The sequence below is a fragment of the Oncorhynchus nerka genome, linkage group LG2, assembly GCF_034236695.1.
Source record: "Oncorhynchus nerka isolate Pitt River linkage group LG2, Oner_Uvic_2.0, whole genome shotgun sequence".
NCBI lineage: Eukaryota > Metazoa > Chordata > Actinopteri > Salmoniformes > Salmonidae > Oncorhynchus > Oncorhynchus nerka.
In genome coordinates, this window is record NC_088397.1 from 24252980 (window position 1) to 24268541 (window position 15562).

The following is a 15562-nucleotide window of genomic DNA, read 5'->3' on the forward strand; positions in this document are numbered from 1 at the left end:
CACTCTCTGAATTACCACATCTACTCCTGACTTCTGATCCTGACTCCTGAATTACCACATCTATCCTGACTCCTGAATTACCACATCTATCCTGACTCCTGAATTACCACATCTATCCTGACTCCTGAATTACCACATCTATCCTGACTCCTGAATTACCACATCTATCCTGACTCCTGAATTACCACATCTATCCTGACTCCTGAATTACCACATCTATCCTGACTCCTGAATTACCACATCTATCCTGACTCCTGAATTACCATCTATCCTATCCCACATCTATCCTGACTCCTGAATTACCACATCTATCCTGACTCTGAATTACCATCATCTGAATTACCACATCTATCCTGACTCCTGAATTACCACATCTATCCTGACTCCACATGAATTACCACATCTATCCTGACTCCCACATCTATCCTGAATTACCACATCTATCCTGACTTCTGAATTACCACATCTGACTTCTGAATTACCACATGACTTCTGAATTACCACATCTATCCTGACTTCTGAATTACCACATCTATCCTGACTCTGAATTACTGAATTACCACATCTATCCTGACTCCTGAATTACCACATCTGATCCTGAATTACTCTATCCTGAAATTACCACATCTATCCTGACTCCTGAATTACCACATCTATCCTGACTCCTGAATTACCACATCTATCCTGACTTCTGAATTACCACATCTATCCTGACTTCTGAATTACCACATCTATCCTGACTTCTGAATTACCACATCTATCCTGACTTCTGAATTACCACATCTATCCTGACTCTGAATTACCACATATATCCTGTCTCCTGAATTACCACATCTATCCTGACTCCTGAATTACCACATCTATCCTGACTCCTGAATTACCACATCTATCCTGACTCCTGAATTACCACATCTATCCTGACTTCTGAATTACCACATCTATCCTGACTTCTGAATTACCACATCTACATTTAAGTCACATCACATATCACCTTTCCACCCACAGTCAACAAGAGGGGTACAGTACAGCCTCAGAATCTCCCTGTCTCTGCACCTAGCTAATATTTCTATCCTTCCCTACACCATTGTATCTGCATTTCTCATTCCAAGAGCCCCTGCGGCTGACACTGTAATACATCTACTTCATGATAATGAATGGTGTGACGGCGATAGGGCTTTTATGTGGGTCGTCTCTCATCACTAGCTAGCTACGTACAGATCTGGAATCTCCTCTCACTCCTCCACCTTACTCCCATCCCCCTCTCTCTCCCTCAACACTATCCAATCGCAGACAATGGTCGTAATATCAAAGGTAACAACCCCACGTTCCTTGAACATAGCACGAATATAGAGTATATGGCCTGAACTGCTTGCTGCATGGATTTTTCCATTCAACAACAACATAAGCCTGTGTTGAATGCTAATGCATGGAAACCATGTGTTTGATACCATTCCATTTGCACAATTCCAGACATTATTATGATCTGTCCTCCCTTAAGCAGCCTCCACTGAATTCTACGTCAATGGAATGTTATCAAATATCCAAGAGCCTTTTAACCTCCAGAAATAAATGAAATGACTGTACTTTCCTCTGAAATCAATCTCTTTATGAGCCTAAAAGTGCATTCTGAATCAATACCTACCAGAGGAGGCTGGTGGAAGGAGCTGTAGAAGGACGGGCTCATTGTAATGGCTGGAATGGAATAAATGGAACGGAGTCAGACATGGTTTCCATATGTTTGATGTGTTTGATACTGTTCCAATATTCCATTTACAATGAGCCCTTCCTCCTACAGCGCCTCCCACCATCCTCCACTGATACCTACTCCATTTGGAGGAGCATCTGATAAATGTTATCCGCTATCATTTTGTAATCTTAACTAGACATCATGTCTCCGATTTCCAGGATATTTTTCATTACCATAACATAGTGGCCAGATTTTTTAACCTAAAATCACTCTGACGTTGCTAAAATAAATGTAACATGACACTCAGGAAGTGCCAGCAGAATTATCCTGACCTTTGACCCCTCCCCTCTCTCTGAGGTCACTTCCTCTTTACACTGCTCTCTACCTCCCTCCCTCTCTCTCTCCTGATTCGCTAGTGTCTCGGTCCTGGATGGCTGGGGGTATGGCTTGAGCTTTTCCTATATGTCTGTAATGCACACATACTGTACCGTACAATGCTGCTGTAGCATGTATTCAAGCTGCGCATGTCTTTTGTGTGTGTAAGTATCACTCACTGTAGTCTCAACACTCGTTTGTGAAAATGGGAGAATGAGTCATCCCTCCATCTTCTCCTTTTGGATCAGCAGTTGACACATTCCCTGTCTTCTCCATATTGCCCACAGTAGTTACTATGTGTGACAGTGTGTATGTTGTTCAACGTGGTGAGGTTTTATGGCACTGTTGTACTGTATTTTCGCATAGTAACATAGAGTATTTGTGGATGTTTGAATCACGAAAGCCATATCCATATGGTGTCATTGAGTCAAAACCTTGACTGAGATATAAGTATATAAGTATACATTTCCTTTGTTCGTGGACGTAATTATTTCACAAAAATGGTTCATTACACCAAGTTTGTCATTTCTACAGCTGTTGAATGGAAGGTAACAGGATCAAGCAGAGGGTTAGGGTGGATCTGTTTGACTGTTGTATTTCTACTGTTGTCCTGTGGTTGTTCACTTGTCTTGTGACAGCAATTGAGTTCACTCAAAAGCAAAAAAAAAGTTCCATACTCACGCTCCCACGCATAACAAATAGACACAGCAGCCTATTGACACACCTACCACATGAACTGCACTTGAGGTCCCCTTTTTAGCATACCGTCAAACTCTCAAGCTGTGTCAGGCACTACCTTGCTAGCCTAGCCTAGCATCACCGCACTAGCCTACCATAGCATTGCCGCTCTAGCCTAGCCTAGCATCACAGCGCTAGCCATTTCCAAACCTCTCTCTCCATTAAATTCTCCTCCAGGACCCTTCAACCAGATCAAATCCAGTCTTCTGGGCTCCACGTCTGACTCTCACCTCAACAGATACAGCACCATTAACAAGATCCCCCTCATCACGCTCAACTTCTCAGAGGCCAACAACGACAAGAAGTGCCCCTCCCCTCCGTCCTCCGAGAAAGCCATCATCGCCCCAAAGGTCAAGGACCGAACGCACAACGTCACCGATAAGGTCACACAGGTAAGAGGTAATGAAAGGCCCTGTGCCTTGTGCTCAGTAGCATTGGTGCTCACTGACATAAGCCAAGATGTTGGAGCTTCACTCAATCAAGTATAATGTTGGAGTTAGAATCCATTCTCTAGAATCTGTTCCATACAGAGGACATGTCTTTTCTGTGTGTTTGTTCTGTACATACAGTTACAGATGTATCGTGTGCTGTAGCTGGATGTACTATTACCTCATAGAATAATCACATGAATAGTCATGTGCCCCAATGTTATACAGTAGAGAGCGGTAATTATCCCCTGCCCCACACACACACGGAACACCACCAGGTCAGAACACAGTGTCTGTACACGCTGCTCTGTTGTTACTGTCTGACGTTATCTAATTAATTGAAACTCAAGCGGCTTGTTTTAATAAGTAAACCGGTGAAGGTGTATATCACCCATAGGGGGGGTCAGGACAGATTCTCTTACCAGGGCTCAGGGATACACTCTAGTTACACACAGGTTAGAGGTCATCCTCACCATCCTGTCTGCCGGCCTCCAGGCCTCCAGGCCTGTCTGTCTGTCTGTCTGTCTGTCTGTCTGTCTGTCTGTCTGTCTGTCTGTCTGTCTGTCTGTCTGTCTGTCTGTCTGTCTGTCTGTCTGTCTGTCTGTCTGTCTGTCTTCCCCGTGGTGAGTGTGTGTGCGCAGTACACTGACGCCTCCTTGTGTGGGTCCCTTTGGGGGAGGAGGGAAACCAGGCTGCCTGTGTGTACTCCTGCCTGCGTGCTTGTTTGTCTGTGTGTCTGGGTGTGTCACTATGGCAGAGCTGGTTGACCTTTAAGATCTGTCAGGGCCACTTTGTCCAGAACAGATGAGGATGTTGCTTTTTCTACTGATAATGTGTATAAAGTTGGCAGTCGGTTTAAGATGAGGGAGGATGATTATTTTAATTTTATGAGCATGGCCTTATTCTATTACAGAATATTGGATGACAGTCATTCATATTCCATACACCCAGTTCAATGTAACATCGATAGGTTTAGCCTACTACATGATACTGTACCCATCATAAGGTTGCTACAACCTAGCCTATGAATTAAAGTTTACAACGTGCATAGGCCGAGGGAATTTTGAGCAGTCAAGGTGAGAGGCAGTGACACATTCAATACCGCCTTGCACACTCTTGCCTACAGCTAGCTAATGTAGGGTGTAATCATTAGTCCAACAATTGCAAATTAGAGATTCTATTGGACAAATTCAGATATATTTATCCCCATTTTGTTACGTTTGCGAAATGTTTTTCAACAGAATCGGTGGAATGAATACACACCTGATCACACGCAAACAGTTCACTTTCATAGCAGCCACATAATAACATCATGATCACTTTGCTCGTTGTAGATGTAATTCCTTCTCAAAACTATGTGTACAACACAGTAGCTGTCTGTGACCAGGCGAAAAAGCCTTTCCAAGCCAAACCTTAATACAATGACCGCTTACCTCTACACACAGCCTACATTGTTGTCACATCATAGTTAACTAGAACTGCCCCTGGACAGGCAGTTAACCCACTGTTCATAGGCCGTCATTGAAAATAAGAATTTGTTCTTAACTGACTTGCCTAGTTAAATAAAGGTAAAATTAAAATAAAATAAAAAACTAACACGTTAGTAAACTCGCTACAGTCATGCAGTACAGTGTACAGTTGATCAGTTACACTGGCAAGCCACGGTGGCAATACATGAATAAAACCAAAGCTTACTTTGACTTGGAAGAGTTCCAGTGTTGGATAGCTATAGCCAGCTAGCTAACGTAGCATCCCTCTCTGTTTGAGCCAGGTGTTTGAGTAGGCTAAACTAGCTAGCTGCATTCGCTAGCTAAGTGAAAGCGAATGTTTAAAAAAATACAACCAAATCTCTCTCTCTCTCTCTCTTGCGTCTCCTTAATATTGGAAGAAATTAACTTGTTCAAAACTGTTCAACTATGGTCTTTCTCTCTTTAAGACAACTACTCACAACATTTTATACACTGCAGTTCTAGCTCACTTTAGCTTCTGCTTTCAGTACTAGATTCATTCTCTGATCCTCTGATAGGGAGGACAGCAAGTCAGTTCATGCTGCAAGAGCTCTGATAGGTTGGAGGACGTCCTCCGGAAGTTGTCATAATTACTGTGTTAGTCTATGGAAGGGGGTGATAACCAAGAGCCTCCTAGGTTTTGTAATGAAGTCAATGTACCAAGAGGAGGACAGATGCTAGTTGCATTCCGGCATTCACCAAGGTGCTACCCTACAGAGTGCTGCTGAGGCTACTGTAGACCTTCATTGCAAAACAGTGTGTTTTAATCAATTATTTGGTGACGTATGTGTGTGTGTGTGTGTGTCACACATCTCAATAGTGGGTTGCAGCTTGTATTTTCCAACCGGATCTTAGTATTTGTTGTGATTATTTATATAGTTCAGGGATGGGATACTCCAATCCTCAGGGGGCCAGAGCAGTGTCACACCTTTCCCCCATCCCTAGCAAACACAGCTGATTAAACTAATTGCTTTCTAAACTGAAGATCATGATTAGTTGGCTATTGGAGTCAGGTGTGTTAGCTGAGGCTGGGGCAAAAGTGTAACACCAATCAGGCCCCCAAGGAATGGAGTTGCCATCCCTGATATAGTTCATATTGGATATACCTACTGCAGTGGAACATTGTTGTTATACAGCAGGCCTATGTCAGATAGAGTTATAGTTGATCATCTAGACTCATAACAGCCTCTTGTTTCTCTTTCCTGGTTGTACGTTTGGTTAGCAACCATCTGCTGCTTACTATTGAACAGATTACATTGAACATGTTTTTTTCCTTTTCACCATCTCATTCTGTCATTTGATCAAACTAGACAGTTGCTTGTTTCTTTAGTATTTTATATATTTCTCTGACTGTGAGGCCCTGAGCTGCTGTTCCCTGTTCCTCCCCTGTTGTCTGAATGTGACGCCCTGAGCTCCGGTTCCCTGTTTATCCCCTGTTGTCTGGATGTGACATCCCAAGCTCCTGTTCCCTGTTCCCTTGTTGTCTGGCTGTGAGGCTCACACTGTTCCGGGCGATGTCTGGAGACCAAGTCTCTCCAGAGTTTGTGTAGAGAGACGTGCTCTAGGCTGCAGAATAAACACACAACTCAACCAGACTAAACAGATGGATGATTGACATGAGTCTGTGCTGTAGATTGCTAAGCGGCATCAATGCATGTTGATGCTCTATATAAAACAACACGTTTGATACTTAATGTTCGCTCCATGAGGTTTTATTTCTCCAGGTTTTGATGGGTTTGCTTCAGTTTTACCAGTCGTTATGTCATGGCTTCGCTTCAGTTTAGCCTATTTTTATTTATTGTCAACAATACATGTTGTGGGTCACATGACAAAACAGCACTGGCCAAGACAGGAAATGACACTCCAGTATTCTAAATACTCCAACAATACAAACAAATAACGTGAGAGGGTGAAATGAACAGACCACTCATTTGCATACCGTTATTCCAGATGAGAGAGTTCCTTTGAATCCACACTAGGTGCATCAAATGATTATGTCTGAATAATTTATTTAGTAACAGATCAGGGGGAACGACGTGCTCAACTGAGCTCTCATTCTGCAAATTGACTCCTCCCTGGGCTTGCCAGCAGGCTCAGAGACAGTTTATCTATGTAACCGTATGGCTCAAATTAGATGTTGCCACTAACCACAGATATCGGATCAGATCACCCAACCCAAAATGGATTAACAGGATCATATATAGGCCTAGAAACGTCTGACATTGAATCAGAGATTAGGTACTCCTTTTACCAACTCCTTACGAATGCAGCAGCCCAGTAGGCCACATCGACTAATCTATCCACATGGTATGTGATTCTGCCTGATTTAGTATGTCATCAAGAGTCACAAAACAGCATGTTCGTTCAAAAAGAGGTTTCTCGTGACAATCACTGCCTTTTGCTTCTTTTCCACTTTGAGCAAAGGGCAGTTTGATGAAATAAATAAAACTGCCTGTAGCCTACTTACCAAAACTTTTAATGAAGATAACTACTGTAGCTGGACATGAATAATGAAAAGCTTTTTTCTCTCGCTGCCCTTTATTTGGTGATTTGCTTTAAAGGGTGTGATATAGTGGAGGGTTGTTCTATTGACCTGTAATCACACAGGGGAGGGGACAGAAGACATCTAATAACCAATTTCATTATAATCACTTAAGCCCGCCGCCCTTCATCCCACTCAAACACAGGGGTTGCCGAGGCGATCCCTGCCAGGGTGCGACTAGGAGTAGGCCTAGATGATGGAGGAAATAATTGGAAATAATTACTTGAATGGACCGTCATGGAGCATCGACTTGAATGGGGATTCCCGTTCTAGTAATTCTAGTTCTATGGTGAAGGCGGCCAAAATGGAGCCCTAATTCCATTTCCAAGGCTCTATTTCAGCTCACGCTTCTCTCCATCTACAATAATTACTTCTCTGCCCTTGGGTGAAGCACTTTACCTTTCTCTCTCCTCCTCTCCCTCCCTCTCGCCACAGTGATAATCAGCCATGAGAAGCAGAGACAGAAATGTCTTCCCTGGCATTGAAGTGTCAAGCTGCAGAATGAATGACTATATGCCACAATGATAATCACCTTAGTGTCATTGAGACTACTATCTGCTCTGTGATATTGATATTAAAAGTTATCCAGGGACAGGCCATACTGCAACTGGAATATTTGGGATATTGATGCAATTCAACATTCCTTAAATAGTGTTTTTCCCACATAGAAGCCCCATACAAGGACATTCCTGTCTTATTACTTGTTTGCAATTTGCTGGCTGATATTGTCAGATACTAAGCTAACATGAACTTCTTGAAGAATGTACTGTATGTGTGGCTAATGGGTATTGTAGTTCTGGACGGGTGGTTAAGACACTGTTCTTCCATCAATATTTCCACGTGACTGATTTCCTCTTGGGAGTTCAGCGGTGTTTACGGTAGTGTCCAGTGATCGACTCATAAAGAATGAATAGTGTGCCTGAGGAGGATAAGCGACCTGTATATGAATGTACAAATGTATAGTTATCCTCCCTACAGCCAAGCACAAAGGGCAAGCTGATGATGCTTTTACACCTGCATTGTTTGCTGTTTGGGGTTTTAGGCTGGGTTTCTGTACAGCACTTTGAGATATCAGCTGATGTACGAAGGGCTATATAAATAAATTTGATTTGATTTGATTTTGATTTGATTTGTTAACCTTTGTGGATTTTCATCCATATAATTAACTTATTCATGTTATATACAGTATAGACTATAGGCCATATACATGTACAGTATGTATCCATAATAGCCCACATATGTAGTTTTAAATAGTGTTTTAAATAGTGTTATAGAATATTTGAATGCAACATTTGCATTGTTGCTTTTGCGCTAGGCCCCTATACAATATTTAGCTTGAATTTCAAAGTATTTCCTTAGGATTCTATAGGATTCATTTGCTCTTCTAATACATTGATCCAAGCCACCATTTTCTTAATGTCTTCACTTCACGTCCTCTTAACTCCTCCCTCCTTCCTCCTCAGGTGCTATCCCTGGGCGCAGATGTGCTTCCCGAGTACAAGCTCCAGACGCCCCGCATGGACAAGTTAACCATCCTCCACTACAGCCCCTTCAAAGCGGTGTGGGACTGGCTCATCCTGCTGCTGGTCATCTACACGGCCATCTTCACGCCCTACTCCGCCGCCTTCCTCCTCAACGACCTAGAGGAGCAGAAGAGGAGGGAGTGCGGCTACTCGTGCTCGCCGCTCAACGTGGTCGACCTCATGGTGGACATCATGTTCATCGTGGACATATTGATCAACTTCAGGACAACCTATGTGAATCTCAACGAGGAGGTGGTCAGCCACCCGGCGAAGATAGCCATCCACTATTTCAAGGGCTGGTTCCTCATCGACATGGTGGCTGCCATCCCCTTTGATCTGCTCATCTTCGGCTCGGGATCGGAGGAAGTAAGAGAAAACGCGTAGACTCTTTTTACACTACTAAGCCAAGCTGAAACTGAGTCAAACCGAGCTGTACTATGCTGTGTTGGCCTGGTTACATATCCACCATAGTTACGGGAACAGTGCTTGAAAGAGCCATTTACATCGGCCTAATCGAGTGAATCGGGCATTAGTCACTTAGCCGCTTACTCACAGACACGTGTCACTAGGCCTCGGGCCCAAGTCGTGATGACATGGTGCTCCTCTAGTTTTCCCTCATTCTCTGAAATGTTTGAATTAAAGTCGCTTAGTCACTTACTCACAGGCACACGTCAGACAACCTCAGGGTCCTCGTCGACATGACGGTGCCCCTGTAGGTTTCGCTAGTCAGACGCCTCTCGTTTTCACATCTGATTTGGTCTCAGTCTGTAGCTATGGCAGATTGCCTCGGGCGTCCTAAAACTGTTGAATGGCGTCTGCCTCTCAAATAGCTATGACTGAACTGCTAAACTGCAGTTTGTTGTTGTTCATTTGTCTGTGTTGCTTTTGGCTCCCATCAGGTGGAACAGTAGCTTTCCAAGTTCTCAACTCGAGAAAAGGAGAGAGGGAAAGACAGAGCAAGAAAGATGCAGATTAAAAGAAAGATTGTTGAACTGCAGTGAGAGGGAGAGATGTGCTCCTGCGTATGAGAGGGAAAGAGGAAGAGAGAGGGCGATTTATCTACTCTGATTACACCCACAGGATGTCAATATCTCAGCCGAGCAGCGACTGCTAAGTGTGTCCCTTGCTGGCACGTCACATAGCGGGACGGGACAGGGTACATGATGTTCCAGAAAAAAAAAAAAAGATGTCTCCTGCAAAATGATGACAAGTGAGCATGTGTAGGGAGCAGTGGTGTGTCAGAGCAGTGATTTGTCGAGTCATTATTTACCATCAGGTGTCTTGTACCAGAGAGTTGCCCCAAGTCTGGGGTTGTCAGTGAATGGCAGGAAGAGGAAGTGGAACAGACAGACGAGTGGTGCCATGCCACAGCGTGTGTCCAAAGTAATATAGTGTTTCTCACTTTTCAGGAAATAAGCAGCAGAGGCTACATTTTATGATAACACGTGCAGGCTTTTTGTGTAAGTCCTGCAGCAACAACCAATTAAGAAAATTGACGTCCAAATTGAATTTGTTGATCATTTGAACGAGGTGTGTATCAGTGCTGGGCTGAAACAAAAGCCTGCATACCCAGACAGTAGTTTTCCAGAACCCAGATTCATGCCCGAGTTGAACATGCGTAAATGCAACGTAGTTGCCTTTTTATGGCCTTTTCTCTCTATGCGTAGTCTTACTTTAAATTGAAACATGACAATAGCATGCTATTCACCCACTATTTGTTTGAGGTGGAGCTAGAATAAATGAAGGTGTGGAGGAAGTGTGTCTACAGATTCTGACCTTTACCTAATTCCCTCATAATTCCACCACCTTGACGCGCAATGAAACCATGAACAAGGTCTAGCGAATTTACCGGTTCCAAGTGGAAAATGCATCTACTTCATTTGTTTCTGATAGAAATAGTACCGTTCTCCGTGCACTGTAGTTTACAACTTGGCAGGATCTATTGATACGAGCTAGGTAAATGACTAATCCGTTTGGAGAAGGGGATCGTAAATACACATAGCAATTGGTTTTTCGATGATTTTTCCTTATGGTCCCTGGAGACGAATGTGAAACCAGCCATATGGAAGAAAACTGAAAATCATATTTTTCACAGTGAAATAAGATATAAATAGCTGTGCCGTTATTCAGAATTGTTATTGTGTTCCCTCATAATTTGCATGGATGAAATTTGGAGACCCAAGCTATAGGCTTCTGTAGGGTTGGACCTCCCGAGTTGATGTATACACTTTATAATGTTTTGATTATATACCCAGGCTTTTCTCTGTTTTATTTTCCAGTTTGTATCATGATAAAACATTAGCCACTACCAGGAGCCACAGTCAGTAATACCCATATGGATTTATTTTCGCATCATTCATTTTCTTGAGGGTCGCTAGCATTAGTGGATCATATCTGGCTAACGTTGCGCAATATTTTGGGACATGTAGCCTATTTGAATCATTATGGAACTCAGACCAGCCGGTTAAACCTGGAGCCTGGCACAAGGCTCACAGCGACTAGACCGTTGTCATACATTTCCATGATTAGTGAGAATTAAGGTTATATTTATGCAAAAAGGTAACTCCTTTTTCCTTCTTCCAATATTTCATGGATTGAATTTGAATATGACAGCTTTCAGGATGAATCAAACCACTGTATTCTTATTCATTAATATCCAGTATTTAGTGCGTAGACACCCCCAAAAAATGTATGATTCATACATACTTTCCTAACCCTAAAATGTGCCGAAATAATCTGCAAGAGTATTTTTAAATCTAGTTGGTACTGAAACGGAGAACAATATGCATAGATGGCTTTCTTTCATTGATCCCCATATTCTGAACCTGTTCTCTTAATGTATTCTATTGAGTCTGTTGACAATTGTAATTAAACCCTTATTTAAAGAGATACATGTACTGAAAATCCCATTGAATGAAAACTCCACGAGAAAATATGTTGGCCAGCAAGTGGGAAGGTTTTCAGCAGTTTAATTAAATGTATACAAAGTGTGCAAGGTAGACAACTAAATAAGGTAAATCTGTATACCAAATACTGATGAGTGCATAGGAAAGGCGTGCGTGATTGGCTATGAAAAGCCAACTGACATTTACTCCTGAGGTGCTGACCTGTTGCACCCTCGACAACCACTGTGATTATTATTATTTGACCATGCTGGTCATTTATGAACATTTGAACATCTTGGCCATGTTCTGTTATAATCTCCACCCGGCACAGGCTGAAGAGGACTGGTCACCCCTCATAGCCTGGTTCCTCTCTAGGTTTCTTCCTAGGTTCTGGCCTTTTAGGGAGTTTTTCCTAGCCACCGTGCTTCTACACCTGCATCGTTTGCTGTTTGGGGTTTTAGGCTGGGTTTCTGTACAGCACTTTGTGACATCAGCTGATGTAAGAAGGGCTTTATAAATACATTTGATTGATTGATTGCGTAGGAAAGGCATCAATTCCTAAATCGGGATCGGGCCCCAGGAACGTAGTTAGAAAACCCTGTTGTAGCCAGTAGCCTATGGGATTATGTCTTCTATTTCAGACCACAAGCCATCACGTGTTGTCTGCCTAACAGGGGTTGTGTAGAGTGGACAGGCCAACACAGATGACTAGCAAACCCCATCCCCGGATTTATCATCAGGGTTGTTAGGGAGAAGCTTTAGCTCTCCACTCTTCAACTCACAAGCACTGCAGACTTAAGCAAGTACTTTAATCAACCATACACTAATATAGCCTACTAAAGCACCCCTTTTCACTCTGCACATCCGACATTCCAGTCAAGATCAACAGTTAGGACCAATTCTAAAAACCCGGAAAGAATTTCTGATTGATTTAGGATATGCCCTGTCTGTCTGAGACTGATTTCTCTTCCCGGTTGAGAAGTACACCCTTAGAAAAAAGGGTTCTTCGGCTGTCCCTATAGGAGAACCCTTTTTGGTTCCAGGGTACTACATGCAACCCAAAAGGGTTCTACCTGGAGCCAAAAAGTGTTCTTCGTAGCGTTCTCCTTAGGAGCCTTTAATGAACACTTTCGGAGACAGAGAGCTGGTTTCAAGCGCAGGGCACAGCAGATGTTTATTGTAAAGGACCACAGAAGGAGTCAAGTAGTTGGGTCCAGGGGCAGGCAGAAGGTCATACACAGGGGGTCCAAAAAGGCAACAGTACAGACAGGGAAAAGTCGAATAACGTCGTCTGGGAGATCAGGCAATAGGTTGATAACAGGAAATCCGGCTAAAGTACAGGCAGGGAATAGGCAAAAGGCGTCGTTAGTGAGGCAGGCAGAAACTATCATACACTGGAGGATTACATTATGGGGAAACCAGCGCTCCAACTAGAAGTGTGTCACAAAACAAACAATACCTCACAAAGATGGGGTGCAAAGAACTGAACTAAATAGTGTGTGATAATGACATACAGGTGTGTGAACAGGTGATCAGAATTCAGGTGATTGGGATCTGGAGAGTGAGCTACATTCAGGGGATCTACGTGTTTGAGAGTGTGAGTTGGAAGCAGACGTTACAGGAACAGCCAAAGAACCCTTTTAGGTTCTAGATAACACCTTTTGTTCTAAGAGTAAAGTAGACTAAATCTGCTGTAAATGATTGCAGCGATCTAGAGGGAAGATCTGGGCGGATGGCCAGGGCGGTTTGTAATGGAGCTTTCAGACCCTCACCAGAGCACATTCACCCGTGACAGAGTCAAGTCAGTGTTGCGCCATAAATCAGACCCCCTTCTATGAGACAAGGAACCATAGTCACTGTCAAATTGAGTCTCATGTGTAAACGGGAGAAGCACCCTGTAAATAAACGTGTGCAGGTGCAGAGAGCTGAGTGACTGTAGAGGACAAGAAACAGTAGTAGTAATGACTTCCCTCAGGATATTACTATAATCGTTGGTCCTGAGGAGACGAGGAACAAACTATGAGAATTTCCCTAAGACTCACTTATGCTGTTTGCAGACTGTGCGACACGAATAAATCAGCTCTTATCTCATGGCAGGCCGTGGTCGTTTTGGTTGTTGTTGTCACCGTGTTAATTTAGCTGGGCAGGAACCGAGATGGAGAGATGCCAGGATGGAGACTGTTTAAATGAAACTGAACAGAAGGAGGGGTGGGAGGACAGGAGAGGCGTGGTGTTTGCTTTCATGCTGCCTGGCTGGAAGACTTTTCTTTTTTTTATTGTTCTTTAAAAACATATTTTTTTCTGCAGTCGTCTTAATATGTAGCATGTAGGCTTGATAAATCCCACTTTCCCCTCATTCCTCCTAACAACATTTTAGAATGACGGAAATATGTTATGTTATATTCGTATTATTGCCACTGTTCTCTGCTGGTTTAGACAGCAGTCTATTTTTTGCAGAGTTCCCTTCCATTGACATGCTGTCATGTTCAGTGATTTAGAAACTGGAATTAGAAACTGGATCGTGGTCATTTAGCCAAGCTTGATTGTAAACAGTACTATCTTAACCCTAACTCCTAACCTTTGATCTGACCTTAAGGTTACCCCTAATAACAACAAATTGCTTCCTGTTGTGGTGCATCCAATTAACAAATAACTTGCCTGGACTGTACTGCAACACTCAAACCCCCAGCCAATCACAGCTCTGTTTACTTCTATGTCCCCTCAGACCACAACTCTGATTGGGCTGCTGAAGACCGCCCGGCTGCTCCGACTAGTTCGCGTGGCCCGTAAGCTGGATCGATATTCAGAGTACGGCGCCGCCGTCCTTATGCTCCTCATGTGCATCTTCGCCCTCATTGCCCATTGGCTGGCCTGCATCTGGTACGCCATCGGCAATGTGGAGAAGCCCTATCTGGAGCACAAGATTGGCTGGCTGGATAACCTGGGTGTGTCCATTGGAAAGAGGTACTAGGCAAGCCAAAATATACTGAATTACTGAATATCATAACAACATGTACCATGGACTTGTGCCTCAATGTACCCCAATACTATTTACTGTATCACATGACTCTTTAATAACGATGCAGTTGAATGATCGGAAATAACTTTAGGATTTGTTAATTACACTAAGAAATATTGGTACAAAATCAGATTTATAAAAAAAAAACTTTCCCCATTATTATGTTGGGATAATACTGTAGAGAAAATACAGTGAAATGTATCGAACCATGAACTGAGTGTACTGTCTCACCCCCTAGGTACAACTACAGTGACCCCAGCTCTGGCCCGTCCATCAAGGACAAATACGTCACGGCCCTCTATTTTACCTTCAGTAGTCTGACCAGCGTGGGCTTTGGCAACGTCTCCCCCAACACCAACTCCGAGAAGATCTTCTCCATCTGTGTCATGCTGATTGGCTGTGAGTGTTTAGACTGAAAACAGATGGAATGAATGAACGAACAAACAAATGAATACATTATACATATTTCTACAATGAATCACTATTACTGTAAAGCCAAGTAGTACTACTCAATAAGTTATTGTACTACTATATTCCTAGCTACTGATTAATTAAGGGAAATTAGAATATTGCTAACAGTGATGACGACATGATGACCACCTGTCTGGTGTGATTCTCCCTCTCGCAGCCCTGATGTACGCCAGTATCTTTGGTAATGTGTCGGCCATCATCCAGCGGTTGTACTCTGGTACGGCGCGGTACCACCTGCAGATGCTCCGGGTCAAAGAATTCATCCGCTTCCACCAGATCCCCAACCCACTGAGGCAACGCCTGGAGGAGTACTTCCAACACGCTTGGAACTACACCAACGGCATCGATATGAACATGGTGCGAATGGGGGGGGGGTGTAGGGAGGA

The 15562-nt window shown here is 43.3% G+C and overlaps 1 protein-coding gene across 1 annotated transcript in view; it reads left to right on the forward strand.

The window, feature by feature from the left end:
- LOC115144575 (potassium voltage-gated channel subfamily H member 7-like) overlaps nt 1-15562 on the forward strand; it is a 121912-nt gene that overhangs the window by 32256 nt on the left and 74094 nt on the right. The window contains exons 5-10 of the mRNA XM_065025006.1: nt 2104-2127; nt 2978-3192; nt 8742-9167; nt 14412-14650; nt 14944-15104; nt 15334-15533. Coding sequence (XP_064881078.1) covers nt 2104-2127; nt 2978-3192; nt 8742-9167; nt 14412-14650; nt 14944-15104; nt 15334-15533 — 1265 coding nt within the window. The remainder of the gene's footprint in view (nt 1-2103; nt 2128-2977; nt 3193-8741; nt 9168-14411; nt 14651-14943; nt 15105-15333; nt 15534-15562) is intronic.